Source organism: Euphorbia lathyris, chromosome 7 (assembly GCF_963576675.1).
Source record: "Euphorbia lathyris chromosome 7, ddEupLath1.1, whole genome shotgun sequence".
Lineage (NCBI taxonomy): Eukaryota > Viridiplantae > Streptophyta > Magnoliopsida > Malpighiales > Euphorbiaceae > Euphorbia > Euphorbia lathyris.
Window position 1 is genome coordinate 15,438,898 of NC_088916.1, and position 17,229 is coordinate 15,456,126.

At 33.7% G+C, this 17,229-nt stretch overlaps 1 protein-coding gene and 1 long non-coding RNA gene across 6 annotated transcripts; one reads left to right on the forward strand and one right to left on the reverse strand.

The window, feature by feature from the left end:
- Positions 1-1,204: 1,204 nt before the first annotated feature.
- Positions 1,205-4,431, reverse strand: LOC136201075 (uncharacterized). 4 transcript variants are annotated; one of them, XR_010673672.1, is made up of 4 exons: positions 4,165-4,431; positions 3,675-3,875; positions 2,356-3,008; positions 1,205-1,604 (listed from the first exon to the last, which is right to left on the reverse strand). It is a non-coding gene; the product is annotated as an uncharacterized lncRNA (long non-coding RNA). The 4 variants fall into 4 exon arrangements; XR_010673671.1 differs by having other exon boundaries at positions 2,370-3,008; positions 3,675-3,721; positions 4,165-4,423; XR_010673670.1 differs by having other exon boundaries at positions 3,675-3,721; positions 4,165-4,422.
- Positions 4,432-5,072: 641 nt separating this feature from the next.
- On the forward strand, positions 5,073-15,301 carry LOC136234845 (putative tRNA pseudouridine synthase). Of its 2 annotated transcripts, XM_066024333.1 has the most exons (8): positions 5,073-5,386; positions 5,472-5,507; positions 5,658-5,770; positions 6,722-6,870; positions 12,883-13,027; positions 13,306-13,698; positions 13,887-14,321; positions 14,969-15,301. In XM_066024333.1, exons 1-7 carry the CDS (start codon positions 5,128-5,130, stop codon positions 14,313-14,315), a joined length of 1,524 nt encoding a protein of 507 aa, XP_065880405.1. In that variant the 5' UTR covers positions 5,073-5,127; the 3' UTR covers positions 14,316-14,321; positions 14,969-15,301. The 2 variants fall into 2 exon arrangements, with proteins under 2 accessions (XP_065880405.1, XP_065880404.1); XM_066024332.1 differs by lacking the exon at positions 14,969-15,301 and having other exon boundaries at positions 13,887-14,459.
- Positions 15,302-17,229: the final 1,928 nt, after the last annotated feature.

A 17,229-nucleotide genomic window follows, 5' to 3' on the forward strand; every position in this document is an offset into this window, starting at 1 on the left:
CTTATGTGATTTGTGTATGCATCGAGTGTTCCAAAATGCATAACATCTCATTGTATGAAATCAACTGTGGTATAAAAATAAGGGATAAGTACAAAAAAAAATGCATGTGGTTTACCTATTTTGCAAACGCGAACCTGTGGTTTTTTTTACAAACAGAGTTATGTGTTAAACGCCGTTAGCAAACAGAGAACAAATTGACTAACGGTGTTAAAATTCAAAGAGAAAAGAGTTAATTTGGTTCTTATATTTATTTATTTCATAAATTAACCCCCCTAATTATCTAATTATCACAAATAAACCCCAAAATAAAAAATAAAAAATACCATCTTCTCCATCTCTTTTTAATTTTTTTTATCTTCCTTCTTCTTTCTCTCTCTCCGCTCTGTTATTTTCTCTCTCTAAAATCAATCGATTGAAGCTCCCCCTCCTCATTTCTTCTCCTTTCTTCTTCTTTTTTTTTTAAAAAAAATTCTGAAATTCCCAAACGTTCACGTCCGGAATTTCCAAATGGAAATTTTTTAGAATTCTGAAAAATTTCTAGAATTTTGAAAATTTTTTCCAGACAGAATTCTGAAAATTTTTCAGAATTTTAAAAATTTCCAGACGTTCACGTCTGGAATTTCCATCTGGAAATTCCGAAACGTTCACAGTATGGAAATTCCAGACGTGAACGTTTGGGAATTTCAAAATTTTTTTTAAAAAAAAAAGAAGAAGAAAGGAGAAGAGAGGAGGAAGAAGAAAGGAGAAGAGAGGAGGCAGCAGAAGAAGAAGAAGAAGTGAGGAGGAGGAGCTTCAATCGATTGATTTTAGAGTGAGAAATTAACATAGCGGAGAGAGAGAAGAGAGAGAAAGAAGAAAGAAAATAAAAAATTAAAAAGAGATGGAGAAGATGGTAATTTTTATTTTTATTTTTGGGGTTATTTGTGATAATTAGATAATTAGGGGAATTAATTTATGAAATAAATAAATATAAGGACCAAATTAACCATTTTCTCTTTGAATTTTAACACCGTTAGTCAATTTGGCCTATGTTTGCTAACGACGTTTAACACATACATCTTTTTGTAAAAAAAAAAAAACCACAGGTTCGCGTTTGCAAAATAGGTAAACCACATGCATTTTTTTTGTACTTATCCCTAAAAATAATAACCTCGAATTAATTCTCACTTTAAGCAAATCTAATTTTGAAAGAAAATATGGATGATTAAAATAAATAAGTAAAAAAGATAAAATAATAATAAAGATAAAACCAAACAAGAAGTGATGATGCTTTATAAGAGGTCATATTGACGTTACAGTTAGCGAAAATAATGAAGCGAAAATAATGAAGCCTCCCTAGAAACATTCTAGCTAGACTTTCACTTCGCAAGTAGAATTTGAGATAGCCCTAGTTAGTTAGAGAAGAAATGGTAAGAGGGAGTAGAATAGGGTTGCAGACCGCCTTGCTGCAGAGTGCCATGTGAGGATGTTGGGAGTCTCAACTTTCTCACATCCTCCAGACTTCCTTTTTTCATTGCTTTCAGATGATCTAGTGGGGGTTAGCTTTCCTAGGCTAATCCCGGGTTAGTTTGTGGGTTTGTTTGTTTGTTTTTTCTTTCCTTTTCCTACCAAAAAAAAGAGAAGAAATGGTAAGATGGTTAAAAGATACGCCCTAAAATATTCTTATGCAATATAACGTGTCTCATCATGTTTGATGATCAATGATAAAATATAATTTCAAAGGGCAGCCAAGGACTCGCTATAACAATAAAAGCCGCAATTTCCTATTCTCATTCTACCAGTCACAAGCCAAAATACATGTTTCAATCCAAGTTGTCCTCATCTTTTCTCAAGAAAAATAAAATCACAGGATACTTCAAAATGAAACAGTTCTTTAGAGATAGGTTATATATGTATTAATGTTTTAGAAATGCCTAGTTTCATGTTTCAATTGAAATTACCCTCCTCTTTCATAAAAAAAATTTAGAATTGGATAGTTTAAAATTAAACACAAACCTTTTAGATTCATCATAAAAGAAGACACAGAGAAGCAATAAGTATAACTGAGGGCTCCAGATGCCACAAAAGGTTAAAAATTTGAGAAATTCTACAATTTAATAAACTAATCTCTAAATGTTAACTTTAACATGTTAGAGAAGCCTCAATACAGATCTAGCCTCCATGTAGAGACTTTTGGATTATATTATATTTATCAATTAAAAGAACAAAAAACTTTTGAAACCAGATTAGCAAACAAATAACCACTTGAAATAAAACCAGAGCTTATATGATTCGGTATCAAGACTAATTTCAGAAATAAAAAATCAAAGCCAATGCAAAATATGGAAACCAAAAAAGAAAAACAAAAAAAAACACCTCAAGAAAGAAACCTGAGCAATGACCACTAGTTCTTCAGATTTGCAACCTCCTGAGGAAACATAAGAGAAAAAGAAAATCAAAACCCTTACAAAACACTAAAAAAGAAAAAGAAAAAATCAAGAAACAAACTTGAAAATCTATGATGACATTTTTTAGATCAACATTCCCATTAAAACAATATAAACAGAAGAAAATGCTTGATCCGAACTACGACACTCATGTCCAAACTGTTGTTTTGTGCAGCCAATAGAAATGCATTTGTTGCAACTTGGAGAATTAACTACAGAACCATTGCTTGCGTTTGTCATTTACTCTTCTTGAGATGAGTTCGATGTGTATAGACAACTGTTACATTTGGAAAATAGGTAGAAAAGGAATACACTCTTACTCTGTTCGTGTTTTGAGTCACAAGTTTATTGGTAGACACCCAGATTGGATATCATGCTCGTACACGAAAAGCTATATGTATCTATTAATTACCATAACCTCAAACGATGAGGGGAAGTTACAAAGGCATTTGTAGAGATGCAAATAGTGGGCTCCATTTTCACTGTCAGTAGTACAAATCACTTGCCATCTCCATTGCCTCCACGGAAAAAGGACTTAAATTGTGCTAAGAGCCAAGTTTAAGTTTTATCAAGGTAGCACCTCTGCAACAAAAGATAGATTCATCAGTAAACCAACCAATTCAACGCATAAGAAGTTCATAAATTACACTTAAGCAAATCAAACATTCAAATTTTACAATTTGTTCTTCATATTATAATTGTTCTCGATCTACTATTTGGATAAACATTAGACATAATGCATAATTATCATCATTGATCTATAAACTTAGTAAGAACTTATAAAGTTCAAATGGTTACTAAGACATAACAGGAACAGTGATAAAGTAGCGCATTATCATGAAAGGGAAAATGTTCCATAAATCCGGTTCCCATAATGCAATATTGATCCAGAAAACAATAACATAGAACTATAAGTTCTCTTATGCACTTAAGAGCTCCGAGGAAATTATCTAACTCCAATCTCACAATTCATTTAAATGCATGTCTTCTCCTGCTCTTGAGGACAAAAGACAATAAAAATTTAAATGCATAACTTTAACAAAAAATTTACTAACAAACCAACAAAAATTTCAAGTACAATAAAATTAAAGTGATAAAAAAAATTAAAATAAAACCTCTCATTTCCTAACCACATCAACAAATATTACCTCATAATGAAAGAATATTTGAATCTATTTAAAGAGTAAATAAACATTGAAAGCTCATTAATAAAATCGAGATAACAAAAAGGAAAATAAGGAAACAAACCTTCATCTTCAGATCCGTAGAACATCATGGAAGATTAAGTTATGTATCTAATAAGAAAATAGAAAACGAAAACGTTGAAGAGAATGGATAGAAAGAAAAAATCGGACAAAGAAAAAATGAAATGAAAATGAGAAATTACAGATCGCAACCTCTCGAGAGAGAACTCATCAAATCATGTACAGATGAACCCACGATAAAGACCTTGGATTACATAGTGGCGATTCAAAATGATGAGAGAAATAAAAAACAAAATAAACAAAATACATTAAAAAAAAATCTTAAAGTTGGAGAAGAATTCAGTAGCCATAAAATCATATGCAGAAAAGGAAGCATATGAATCTAGAACATAAATCTGAATAAAGAAGGTGATAGAAAACAATAAATGAAAAATAAACAACACATACAAATCTGTACGGAACTACGCTAAAAGTAACTGTATCATGAGGAAGAAGAAAACAAAACAAAAATAGACATAGGAGAAACCAATTACCATAAACATTGCTTGTAATGTTTCTCTTCATCAACAAAGAATTCAAGAAGAGATGATGATAAAAGATGATGCGTCATGGCTACAGATGTCCAGATGGGGATTGAAGGAAGGAGAAGAGGTAGGATGAAAAGAGAGACATGACAAATCTTTATAAGATGACATCGTTTTGAGGATGGTTGGAAAGTGAATATTTTAAAGATATGAGGACACAATTGGTAATCCAAAAATTCTAAATTGAAATCAGATTGAATTGGAATTTACTATTCCTTTTGCCATTCAATTTTAATTCTATAGAATAATAAGAACAGGTCGGTCTGATACAGGTTTTTAAACAAATTTCAAATTTAACCTATTTTATGTGCAAATTTATGTGAGTTTGGGTTGGATTTAATATTAGAATAAACATGTCCAATCCAACCCACAAAGGCTTGGGCTTGGACCAGTTGAGCAGGCTACATGCTTTTGTAGTTTTTATGAGGGTTTTACGTGAAAATCATATTTCATTGTAAAATTATAAACTCATGTTACAAAACTTAATTCTCAATATGTCATTATTTTCTATATAATAATATAAATACAATATGATTTTATACGGTAATTTATACATTTTAGACCTCAATCCATAAATCCTAATCCTTAAAAAATATATCTTAAACCTCTAATATAATTTCTGTATAAATTTCCCTTTTTATTATTTATATATAATATAATATGATGGCGAAGCCGATTCGAGTTTTTAAACAAATCCGAAACTCAATCTGTTTTATACGTAGGTTTATGCGGGCTCGAATTTAATGTAATATCAAATAAGTATGTTCAAGCCCAAACCGTAAAAACGGATTTCGATGCTTGAGCCGGGTGTGAATTGAACGGTGGGCTTAAAAATGGAGTTGGGTTCAGCTGCAACTCATAGAACCAACATAAACCGGGAATCCGCTGCTCGATCTGTAGTGACTTGTAAAAATGATAGTTTCTAGGACGCGACTCCCGCTCTATCCATGGCTACTCAAAACTCCAAAACAATTCTCCTTCAAATCTCCAATAAAACCAACATTATCCCCGAGATTCACCCTATTATTATCCTCTTACGCGCTTCAATCTCATCATGATTTAGCTCTGTTACCCTCAGATACTTCCGCCCATATTCTCACCAAAAAATGGGAATCCTTTCGAAAGAAGAAGGTCGTTCTTCGGGTCGGGTACGTGGGAACCGACTATAGAGGTTCAACTTTTTTTCTTTTGTCTCTAGAAACTGTATATATGTGTTGTTCTAAGACTCTTTAATCGAGTTCTGTTTCTCTTTGCAGGTCTCCAGAAACAACTAGATGAACATTCTACGTCGAGTAAGTAACTAGACTAGTTTTTGTTAATGGAATTGATTTGTTTGTTTGTTTGTTTTATCTTCAATTAAGCAATTACATTGTGTGATACTTGAGAGAGAATTGCCAGTTACAGAGTCTTTCTAATAGTTGTGCTTGGTTTGTAAATTGTAGCTATTGAAGAAGAGTTGGAGAACGCCATATTTAAGGCCGGTGGAATTCGTGAAAGTAATTATGGGAAATTGCACAAAGTTGCATGGACTAGAAGCAGCCGCACTGATAAAGGAGTGAGTTTTTCTTGTTTTAATTTTCCCATATGAAGCACCTTATGTTTAATTTGATTTCGTGTGCTACGTGTTGTTTTAAGAGCATCTCCGATGGGTATAATAAACCACTCAATATACTCCATTGTATCATACTCTTCCATTGGAGAGAGTATGATAAAAAGTAATCATTATCAACCACTCAATGTTTATTGAGCTTTTGTTTATTTTTATATATATATTTTTTTATTTTTAAAATAATATGATTGGTTTAATTAATTGGTGGATCAATTATGATTGGTTTAATTAATTGGTGGAGTCTTTGTGATTGGTGGGTCCATTATGATTGAGTGGTTATAAAGTTTAACCATTGGAGTTATATAGTTTAATAAAATGAAATTTATTAAATTAATAATGTGGCATGTACATTGAGTGGTTGTAAGTATAAACTATTGTGGATGCTCTAAGGGGAAAATGAGAATAGGGGAGTTATCATGGTAGACCCATTCAGATTGGCATGATCAAATGCTATATCCAAGACTAATGCCTTGGTAAAAAGTAAGAAACATTATGCTTCTTTAGTACATAGAGATAATGAAGATATTGATTTCAAGAAGAGAATGGCGAAGTGTGGAGGTGTTCGATTTCAATTTGATGATATTAAAGATAAAGAAGATTTAACCTTGATGATTACTTGACTTATAATCACGATTAGGGATTAATATTTTCAAATTGGAGTATGGTTTCATTTGACAATGATTAGAGAACATTTGATGCTAATCTTTTAAGTGTTAATCTGCTTATGTAATCTTCTGGTGTTATGAAGTTAAGTGATTTTAACATTTTAATGTTTTCAATAGTTAGTCTCAGTTCTATTGGGTGGCACCTTCCACTCTTCACTTAGTTCTCTAGACCTGTATGCACTTTGGTACACCATTTCTCATTGTGTTTCATATTGTTGTGTAATTATGGTAGGTTCACTCGTTAGCTACAATGATAACAATGAAGATGGAGATACCTGAAAGTGCATGGAAGGAAGATCCTAATGGCACTGCCCTTGCAGAATTTGTTAATTATCATCTTCCTGATAGTATCAGAGTTTTCAGCATTTTGCCCTCTCAAAAGTGAGATTCTTACCATTTTTCTTCCATACCTACAAAAAAGGGCGGCCCGGTCGCATTACGCGTCCCCGCTGAGCGAGGGTCCGGGGAGGGGTCCCACCACAAGGGTGTATTGGGGGCAAGCCTTCCCTTGCCAATTTAATTGGCAAGAGGCCGCTCCTAAGACTTGAACCCGTGACCTACAATTATAATTAATTATAATTACTTTTTTTTCAAAAAAGAATATTTAGATTATGATGTTGAAGTAGCTCTCCTATTCACTTATTAGGTTTGACGCCAAATTTACAAAATTCAAATTTGGCGTTTTATGCTTTTCTGTTGCTTTCTCACCATAAGCCTTGATTAAAGAATACTAGTACCTAAAATTACTAGCATGAAGTTGTGCTATTGTTATAGTTTATCACTTGGGCAATTCTCAACTGACAATCTATATTGCACGGACACAGAACGAGCACTTAAAGTTTACTTGAATTACTATAAATACAAAAAACTTATAAATGCATGTTTGGTGTTAATGAAAAATTAAGTGTTAAGCGCGTAATACTAATAACTATGCAAGAATATAGTAATTATAGTGGAACTAAGCTCATACTATGAGGTTGTGGGAAGAATCATTAAATAAAGATTAAGAAGTTATTCTAAGGTGACAATGTAGCTTTGTGCTTGGAAGGTCAACTGTGGAAGTCATATTCCTCGTAAAAAGTTTGATGGAAAAGTATAAGATTCAAGGAAGCTCTTAGCCTAGTGGTTGAGAGCTTACCTATGACTAGGGAGGTCATGGGTTCGAATCACATCCGGATCTGGTGGGGATTTTTCTTTCTTCTTTAATGTAAGCGCACTGTGCGCAATTTTTTTTTTGGGATAAGGTACAAAAATATCCCTAACGTTGACAGTCCGGAACAATATTACCCTTAACGTCAAAAATAGCACAATTAAAGGCCTAAGGTTCAGACTTTGGATCAAATTTAGACATGACTAACAGATTTATTTACCCAGTTAAACTTTCCGTTTCCTTCTTCCATCATGTATCATGTGATTGATTTTTTCAGCAAGAAAAAAGTTCTTGATAGAAAATTTTCTTGATAGAAAATCGGCATGAACCTCACCAACATTACCAATTCTCAATCAGGAAAAACAAAATCCTAAGAATCTCAAGAAACAAAAACACATACCCAAATCTCCTCAGTTTCCAAGTATTTCAAAATCGCGGATTCCACTTCATTCTCACTTTGATTTCATACATGCTTCAATCTAACAAACCCTAAAATAGAAATTACAAAATCAGTGAGAAAATCACTTCATTCCCAATCGCTTCAAGCTCTCTTCCTTTTCTCCTTCAAACAGTCCTAAATCCCTTCCTATGTTTATGTCCTGTTCATTCTTCCTCTGCTACCCTGTCACTGATTTACGGGTATTTTTATTAAAGAATTACTGCAAAAATGATGTGAGATTGTGACAATATTATGCTGTTAAAAAATTATGCAGTCCTTCCTTCATTTAATCTTTTCATGGTTAACTGTGAGTCTGTTTTGTGGCAAGTGTGAGTCTTATAGTCTTTACAGCACTGAAAGGGCAGCAGAGGAAGAATCAAAAGACGATAAAAATAAGAGGGGATTTACTGATTTCGTAATTTCTATTTTAGGATCTGGTAGATTGAAATTGCAAATGAAATCAAAGTGAGATTGAAATTCTTGTGTTTTTATTTTTAGTTTCAACTCTGGGATGAAGTTCCGGTGAGAACTGATAATGTTGTTTGTTGAGGTTCTGCAATTTTCGATCAGAAAAAAAAAGAGATTCTTGCTAAAAATATTCAATCGCGTGATAAGTGAATGATGGCAGACGGAAACTTTAACTGTGGAAACAAATTTGTGAGTGATATCTAAAATTGGTCCAAATTATGAACCTTAGGTCCTTAATTGTGCTATTTTTGACGTTAGGGGTAATATTGCTCAAGACCGTTAAGTTAGGGGTATTTTTGCACCTTATCCTCTTTTTTTTTTAAAAGGAAGCACCTGCATATTTCTTGTAGTCATTGAATTGCATCAATGATCTTCTTTGAGTCCTTTTTCTTTGACTTGGCCTCTTCATAGAATTTTAATTTCATGAAAACTTTTAACTGATATGAAAATAATCTTGGTAGTAAATTTTAGAATTAGAAGTGTTGGTAATTTACATTTGAAGTCCTGAATTTGATTATCTAGCATGTCTTTTATGTATGCAGTTGATTCATGAGTTCTTCAGTAGAATAATTAAATTAACATATAGTCAATGTATGACATTTTTGGAAGCCAAATAACGTAATGATGCTAGTTCTCCTTTTGGTTCGTACATGATAATCAAAATGCTCAATTATGGAAATACAATGTGTAACTGAATTGTGATAATATTGCTATATTACGTGACCAAGTTCATATAATGATGGAAATGAGGTTTGAGAGTGTTCATGGAGGGTATGGTTTTGGAGATAAGAATGAAGCAGGAAATGATATTTTGGAATTCGCATCAGCCTATGACTTGAGTATCATGAACACATGGTTTATGAAGAGAACATCCCACTTAGTGACTTATCGGAGTGGCGGTAATGCGAGCCAAATTGACTTCTTCTTAGTAAGGAGTGCTTGGAGAAAGAGTTATATTGATTGTAAGGTGATCCCTGGTGAGAGTACGACAACCCAACATAGAGTAGTGGTGCTTGATTTTCGAAGTAGGAAATGTATAAGAAAACAAACACCACAAGTAGAGACTAAGATTAAGTGGTGGAAATTGCAAGGGGAGAATCAACAAAAATTTGTGGATGAGATGACCAAAAAAGATATTTGGACTTGTAATATGGATTTAGATATAGATTCGATATGGACTAAGATGAAGCATAGTATAAGGGAAGTAGCGAAGGAAGTTCTAGGGGAATCTAAAGGTAGCATGCCACCGGGTAAGGACACATCTTGGTGGACAGAAGAAGTACGACAAGCAGTAAAGAGTAAGCGAGAATCCTATAAAATATTGGGGAAATATAGGAGTGACGAGAACTACGAAAAATTAGACCTGGGCATGGGCCGGCGAGTCCGCCCGGGCCCAGGCCCGTTTAGCCGGGCTTGGACACATGAAAATATTGTCAGGCCCGGCCCGGCCCGATATATATATATTTATAAACATATATGTTTTCTTTATAATATGATAATAAATAATAATTATACATATGCAATTATTTTACTTAAACCATATGTGTTATTTACATAACCAAACATTCTTTCCTAACATTAAAAAAACAAACTCAATATGTAGGCAGTAATCCCATTTTACCTAACCAATAATTCCCAATTATTTCTACTTCAAATTTGTAACTAGAATTAACTAGAATTAACGTACTGGTTGATTAAAAAAAAATTAATGTATTAGTCTCATTCCTATAATTAATGTACGTATATTATAATTATTTTAATTGAAATATAAGTTAATTGTTTGTTTTAAATTTAATTGTATTTTATTTAATATATAGATGGGCTTGGACGGGCGGGCTTGGGATTCATATCTTAGGCCCGAGCCGAGCCCGAGCCCGACTAAATTTCTTGCGGGCTGGGCTGGGCTTGGGCTCATCAAGCTTTATTAAAAGCCCGATAGGCCCGGCCCAGCCCGGCCCATGCCCAGGTCTACGAAAAATACAAAGAGGCTAAAAGGGAAGTAAAGAAGGTCATACGAGATGCTAGAGCAAAGGTGAATCGGGATCTGTATACAAGATTGGACACGAAAGAAGGGGAAAGAGACATATATAGAATTGCTCGGATGAGAGATAGGAAGACGCGAGATCTCGGAAAAGTTAAATGTGTGAAGGATGTGGACCAGAAAGTCCTAGTTGGAGATAAGGATATCAAGGAACGATGGAGGTCCTATTTTGATGACTTATTTAATGGAGATCGCAGACAAGATGTTGGAGATATAAGTATCCATCACGATATGATAAATCATGAATGCCTGCGGAGAATTCAAAAGGGTGAAGTCAAAATGGCATTCAGTAAGATGAAGTTGAAGAAAGCAGTAGGACCTGATGGCATCCCTATAGAGATTTGGAGATGTTTGGGAGAAAGAGGAATCGAATGGTTGACGACGTTCTTCAACAAAATTTGGAGAAACAATAAGATGCCATCAAAATGGAGGAAAAGTATCTTAATCCCTTTGTATAAGAACAAAGGCGATGTCCAAGATTGTGCCAACTATCGAGGAATCAAATTAATGAGTCACACTATGAAACTTTGGGAGCGAGTGATCGAACAAAGGCTAAAGAGGACGGTGAAGATCTCGGAAAACCAGTTTGGCTTTATGCCGGGAAGATCAACTATGGAAGCCATCCATCTAATGATACAATTAATGGAGCACTATCGAAATAAGAAGAAAGACTTGCATATGGTTTTCATTGACTTGGAGAAAGCATATGATAAGGTACCAAGGGAAGTACTTTGGTGGGCCTTGATAAGGAAAGACATTTCGCGGAAATATATTGACATCATAAAGGATATGTATGAGGGAGCATGCACGAGTGTACATACTAGTGTTGGGAAGACTGAAGAGTTTCCTATTACGATTGGAGTGCATCAAGGTTTCGCACTAAGCCCATTTCTTTTTGCCATCGTTATGGATGAACTAACAAGTTCACTTCAAGATGGTATACCATGGTGCATGCTGTTTGCAGATGATATTGTGTTGGTTGATGAGACGAAAGAAGGAGTGGAGAGGAAGTTGGAACTATGGAGACAAACTCTAGAATCTAGAGGCTTTAAGTTGAGCCGAAGTAAGACAGAATATTTGGAGTGTAAGTTTAGCGGCCATAGGAGTAGGGAGGCAGAGACAATCACCCTAGATGGAAGAGTTGTTCAGGCCTCGGATTGCTTCCGGTATTTAGGATCTATTATCCAAACGGATGGAGAAGTAGATGGAGATGTTGCTCATAGGATTAAAGCTAGTTGGTCGAAGTGGAAGAGTGCTACGGGTTTCCTTTGTGACCCCGGCATGCCTAATAGATTGAAGGGAAAATTCTACCGGACGGCAATTAGACCAACATTGTTATATGGTACGGAGTGTTGGGCAGTGAAACACTGCCACATCCATAAGATGTCGGTGGCGGAGATGCGTATGTTGAGATGGATGTGTGGACATACGAGAAAGGATTGGGTGAGTAATGAAATAATTAGGACAAAAGTAGGGGTCACATCTATTGAGAATAAAATGAGAGAAAACCGACTAAGGTGGTTTGGCCATGTGAGACGTAGAGCGCTTGATGCGCCGGTTAGGAGAACCGAAGAGTGGCAAAGGGATGTAGTGGTGAGGGGTAGGGGAAGACCTAAGCAAACTTGGAGGAGGGTGATCGAGAGTGATATGAGTTTACTGGGAATTGAGGAAAATATGGTAGTGGATAGGACGGAGTGGAGGGATCGAATTTGTGTCGCTGACACGACTTGATTTCACGGTTTTATATGATGGTTCATGTTAGCCGACCCCGAATCATTTCGGGACTAAGGCTTTGTTGTTGTTGTTGTTCAGGTGGAAAATAAAGAGATAGATTTATGATCTTATTTATGCATTTTACAGTGGAAAATCATCAGCAGTTTTCCCTCACAGAAGTGAGATTCTGACTTTTGCCATAATAACAAATTGTATCTATATTTGTATATTTAAGTTCTTAAATTGTGTTACCTGTTTATTATCTAAGCATTACCTAATTGAATATTGCAAAGAAGAAATTCAATGCAAATGTATGTTTTTGAATGGGTAACACTGGTTTGCAGTTTGGATTATACATGCAAAGGTACTAAAAATTTCAGCATAGCTACAACTGAGCAAATATATTGTCTTCACGAATAGCCATTTATTTGTACTTTTCAGACATAGGGCAAGAGCAATGAACAAAATTCACGATGAGTCTATGACTTGAGAATGTTATTTAGAGCTCAATTATGATTTAGAATTTTCTTGAGTCGAGAATGCCTTCTCTTTCTATGTATTAATTCTTTGTTCTGGTTTTAGGAGCTTTGATGCTAGAAGAGAATGTGAACTAAGGAAATATTCCTACCTCCTTCCTGCTGAAACTATTGGAATTGAAAGCCACTTTACCACCGCTGAAATTGATGATCACATATCAGACTTCAACAATATACTAAATGCATTCGAGGTGTGGAGTTATTCAGACTTTTCTGATAACAAAAGTTTTTTGAATGAATTTTGTTATTGTTGTCTTGTAAAATTATCTCTTGCAATGATTCATGCTTGGAGTGAGTTTATGAAATTTACACCCAGCTTTTGGAGCCTAGCAAAAAAGGGCGCTTCTCTCTGCCTTATGATTAGGCTGAAAGCAGCGTCTTAATGGATAGTAATCAATCAGTCTGCTTTCAAACTTTGCCTGTCCTTCTGTAATATGTTGTTTATTGGTTTTTCATGATGACTTTGTAGGGTGAGCACCCCTTTCATAACTATACCATACGGTCCAAGTACAGGACACAAATCCGTTCTACTAAAACTAGGATAAAAAGTATCAGACCAGCCTCTGAATCTGAGAAAAGTGATGCGGAAGAAAACAATGGGGATAATGAAACAATTACATTTGATAATGTGGAATCAACACAAGATTTAGTGGAATCCAACCAAAATGGAGATGTTGCGAAGGACCGGCGATCTAATGCAGGCATCTGTGCCAGATGGTTGCATGAACCTGATGCGGCAGACAGAATAGGTGCCTCCCACTTCAGAAAGATTCTTCGATGTTCTTGTGAAAAGCTGGAGAAATCAGCAGGACATGATTTTGTAGAAATTTCTATATGGGGAGAGTCTTTCATGTTACATCAGGTATTTAATTTTTTTTTTCTGCTCATGAAATGTTCTAACATAACATTTTCCTTTGGCGTTCCTGCTTTATGTTTTTCAGTTTCAGATTTGATCTAAATGTTTATGTTAGTAATTTAAAAAGAACCATGTTCATGCAATTTTTTTGTTGCCCCCAAATTTGACCCTTTTGATCTTCACATTATTTTAAGATCCGGAAAATGGTGGGCACTGCTGTGGCTGTAAAGCGCAAGTTACTTCCTAGAGATATATTGACATTGTCACTTACAAAGTTCTCAAGGATTGTCCTACCACTTGCTCCAGCAGAAGTTTTGGTATTGAGAGGCAATAGTTTTGCATTGAGAAGAAGACCGGGCATGACATTGCGGTCTGAGATGCTGACAATTGTCGAATCAGAGGAGATTCTCAACGCAGTGAATGTGTTCTATACTAACAGAGTGTTGCCTCAAGTGTCAAAATCCTTGGACCCTCGCGGGTCTCCATGGAAAGAGTGGGTTGAGAAATTGGATGAGCATACCAGCATCCCAGATGCAGAATTAGATGAAGTCAGGAGTGCTTGGACTACATGGAAGGAAAAATATCAGGCCCGAAATGCTGCTGCTGCTGTTGTAGATCAGTAAAACAAGGTAAATTCACCCTTCCAAACGCATTTTTTCATATATTTTCGGGGAATAGATATTTCTGGTTACTGCACTTGCTCAAATTTTGACATTGAGGTCCTCAGATCTTAACCCTTTATATATGCATATGACAGTTATACAATATATGCTCTGTTTTAAATGCTTATATATTAGTTGATATATGCCGCATTTGATGGAGCATGTATAGCAATTCGCATGATTTTTAACCCAAAAAGTGTAGAATTTTTTTACATGTATCTACTTTCCACTAGACAACTTGGGAGTAGTGCTGTAAATGAGCTGAGCTACTTATGAGACGCTCGACGTTCGGTTCGATAAAAGCTTGACTGTGATCGAGCTGAGTTTGAGCACGAGGCTTCAGCTCGACGAAACTCAGCTCGAAAGCTCATGAACAGGCTGGACGATAGGTTTGTGAACAAGCTAATGAGAACAAGTTCGATTTTAATGTTCATGAAAAAGCTTGTGAGCAAGCTTGGTTCAATTAATTTTTTAATAATAGTATTTCTACAAAGGGAGATATAAAACTCCATAGTTTTGTGTGAAACTTTATTTCTGTGGGTTTCAAATTACGTAGCTTCATGAACAAAATTAACAAGCTACTCGTGAATTTTTTTACTTAACCGAGCTCGAAGATATTCAGAAGATGGCTCAGTACAAGATCTTCAACTCTTTTGCAATAACCACATATGAACAGAGAATTTGGGTGTTGCCATTGCGCAAGGAAAGAAATAGAATTGTGGCCCAAACCAATTGTTTCTCAGCATTCCAAAGCTTTAATACAATTGATGTGGCTCTTTTAGAACAAAAAGTAATAAATGCGACTCGGATTAATACACATATATGTCATCATATTTGTCTGTTTTGTCACATATGCACGTATATCAAATAAATAGTCAAATTATATCAAATATGCCATGGGAAGTTTATTTGATATAATTTTGTTAGCCTAATCATCACATCATTAAGGGTATATTTGTCCATCATTAATAATTACAAGGGGATATTTGGTTATTTATTTGATATGGCTGAGGTAGCAGGTGAGGCGGAGATGATGTGGATGCATTTTTTGTGTCATTTGAAAAATATGAGGATATATTTGACTATTTATTTAAAATAGAGATATATGCGACAACACGGATAAATACAAGGGTATATACGTATATCAAACCAATGTGACTCTATCAATAATTTCATAGTACATTCGAATTAGAAATGTGTTAAATCTAATTTTCGGTTCTTTGAGGTTTAAATTGCAAACAAAACCAAACAATTTACAAGAAACAAAATTATAAAATGATTGAAATTGTAGAATGCAAAAACTGAGATTAAATTGTATAAAAGTAAAAAAATTACTAAAAAAAATGTGTTTAAAATAGAAGTGTAGAAATTATAAATTGAAAAATAAAATTATAGACTTATTTTTGTATTTTTTGAATTGTTGGCTAGAAATTTGAAATGGATTAAAATTCAATTTTCATGTTTTCCTCGGCAGTAAGAGTTTGTAGTAGAAAATGATATTTTCAATTATCAGAAGCCTGCTCATTCCACAAGCACAAAAGAAATTTATTGGGCTTTAGGAAAAGTAAAAAAATAAATTTTGAAGTTTGATCGATTTGTAAAACCAGTTTTATCGTTTAAAAATTTGCAAATAAGGATTATGTGTTTTGTGTAGTTTATAAATTCAGTCATTTCGTAGAAAATATTGTCATGACTATTTATCTTTAAAGGGAGCGAGTTGGAGTAATTAAAAAACTGCTTTTGTAAATTACTCAAAATACAAGGTTTGATTTTGTTCTATTCTTGTTTCAAACTTTATTTTTAGTACTTAATTAATTTATTGTTTTCTTCTATAGTTGTTTAATAAGAATTATTATGAAAGTACAATCCATCAATTTTAAAATTTTTGATAGTGTGTTTGCGGATAAATTTACACTATACATAGTTTCATCATTAATAAATTTAATTAAATATATTTTGAAAGGAGAGAAGAGAAAGTGTAAATTAACATACAAATGGCGTGGATAATCAGATAAAAAGACAAACAATCAAATAAACAAAGAAAAAATAGATTGAAGGTTCATAAAAACATGCAAATCCAAAGGATTTGGCAAAATGAAATGGCTAGGCTATATGCATAGTAGTTATTTTGCAAAATCTGTTTTAAATTTGAACGCAGAGAAATGATTTGAAATGGTAAAAAGATTTATGTCAAACCAGAAATAACATTACAAGTAATATCAACAAATTTTGACGACATAGCAAGATGAGTGATAAATAAGAATCATATCACTGTTTTACTTAACTGTTATATAATTTTATAAATTTATTTTCAAGTTATAATTACCATCTTCACTAAATTGGCATTCTTGATACTCATAGCACAACATTATAGAAAAAACAAGCTTTTTTTTGGATGATTTAACAACAAATTTTTTGACTTTATGGTTATTAAAATTGAATTACTAAACTGAAATTTTATTGAAAAAAAAAATAAAAAAAAAAATTGTTTACTACTTTTTAAATAATAATAATAAAAAGATGTTATTGCTATCCTAATCAAATGAAATATATGTCGACAATATTGCTACTCTTTATTAGTACGTTATTAATAAACTTACAATTTTTTTATTCATTTCATATTAGACAATTTTTTTTAACTAAAAATCAAATAAGATAGAGGAGTTTTGTCGAAAATAGAATAAAATTACATTTTTTTGTCATATACTATAAAATTGAATATGTTTGTGAATTTAATTGCAAAATATTGATATTAAATCCAAATATATATGCTAATATCAATTGTTGAATTGAGATTAGATATGTAGTAAGATTTAAGACCACATATTTGAATGTAACCTTATTTTGTAGGGATTTTGATTTTTAATGTAATTAA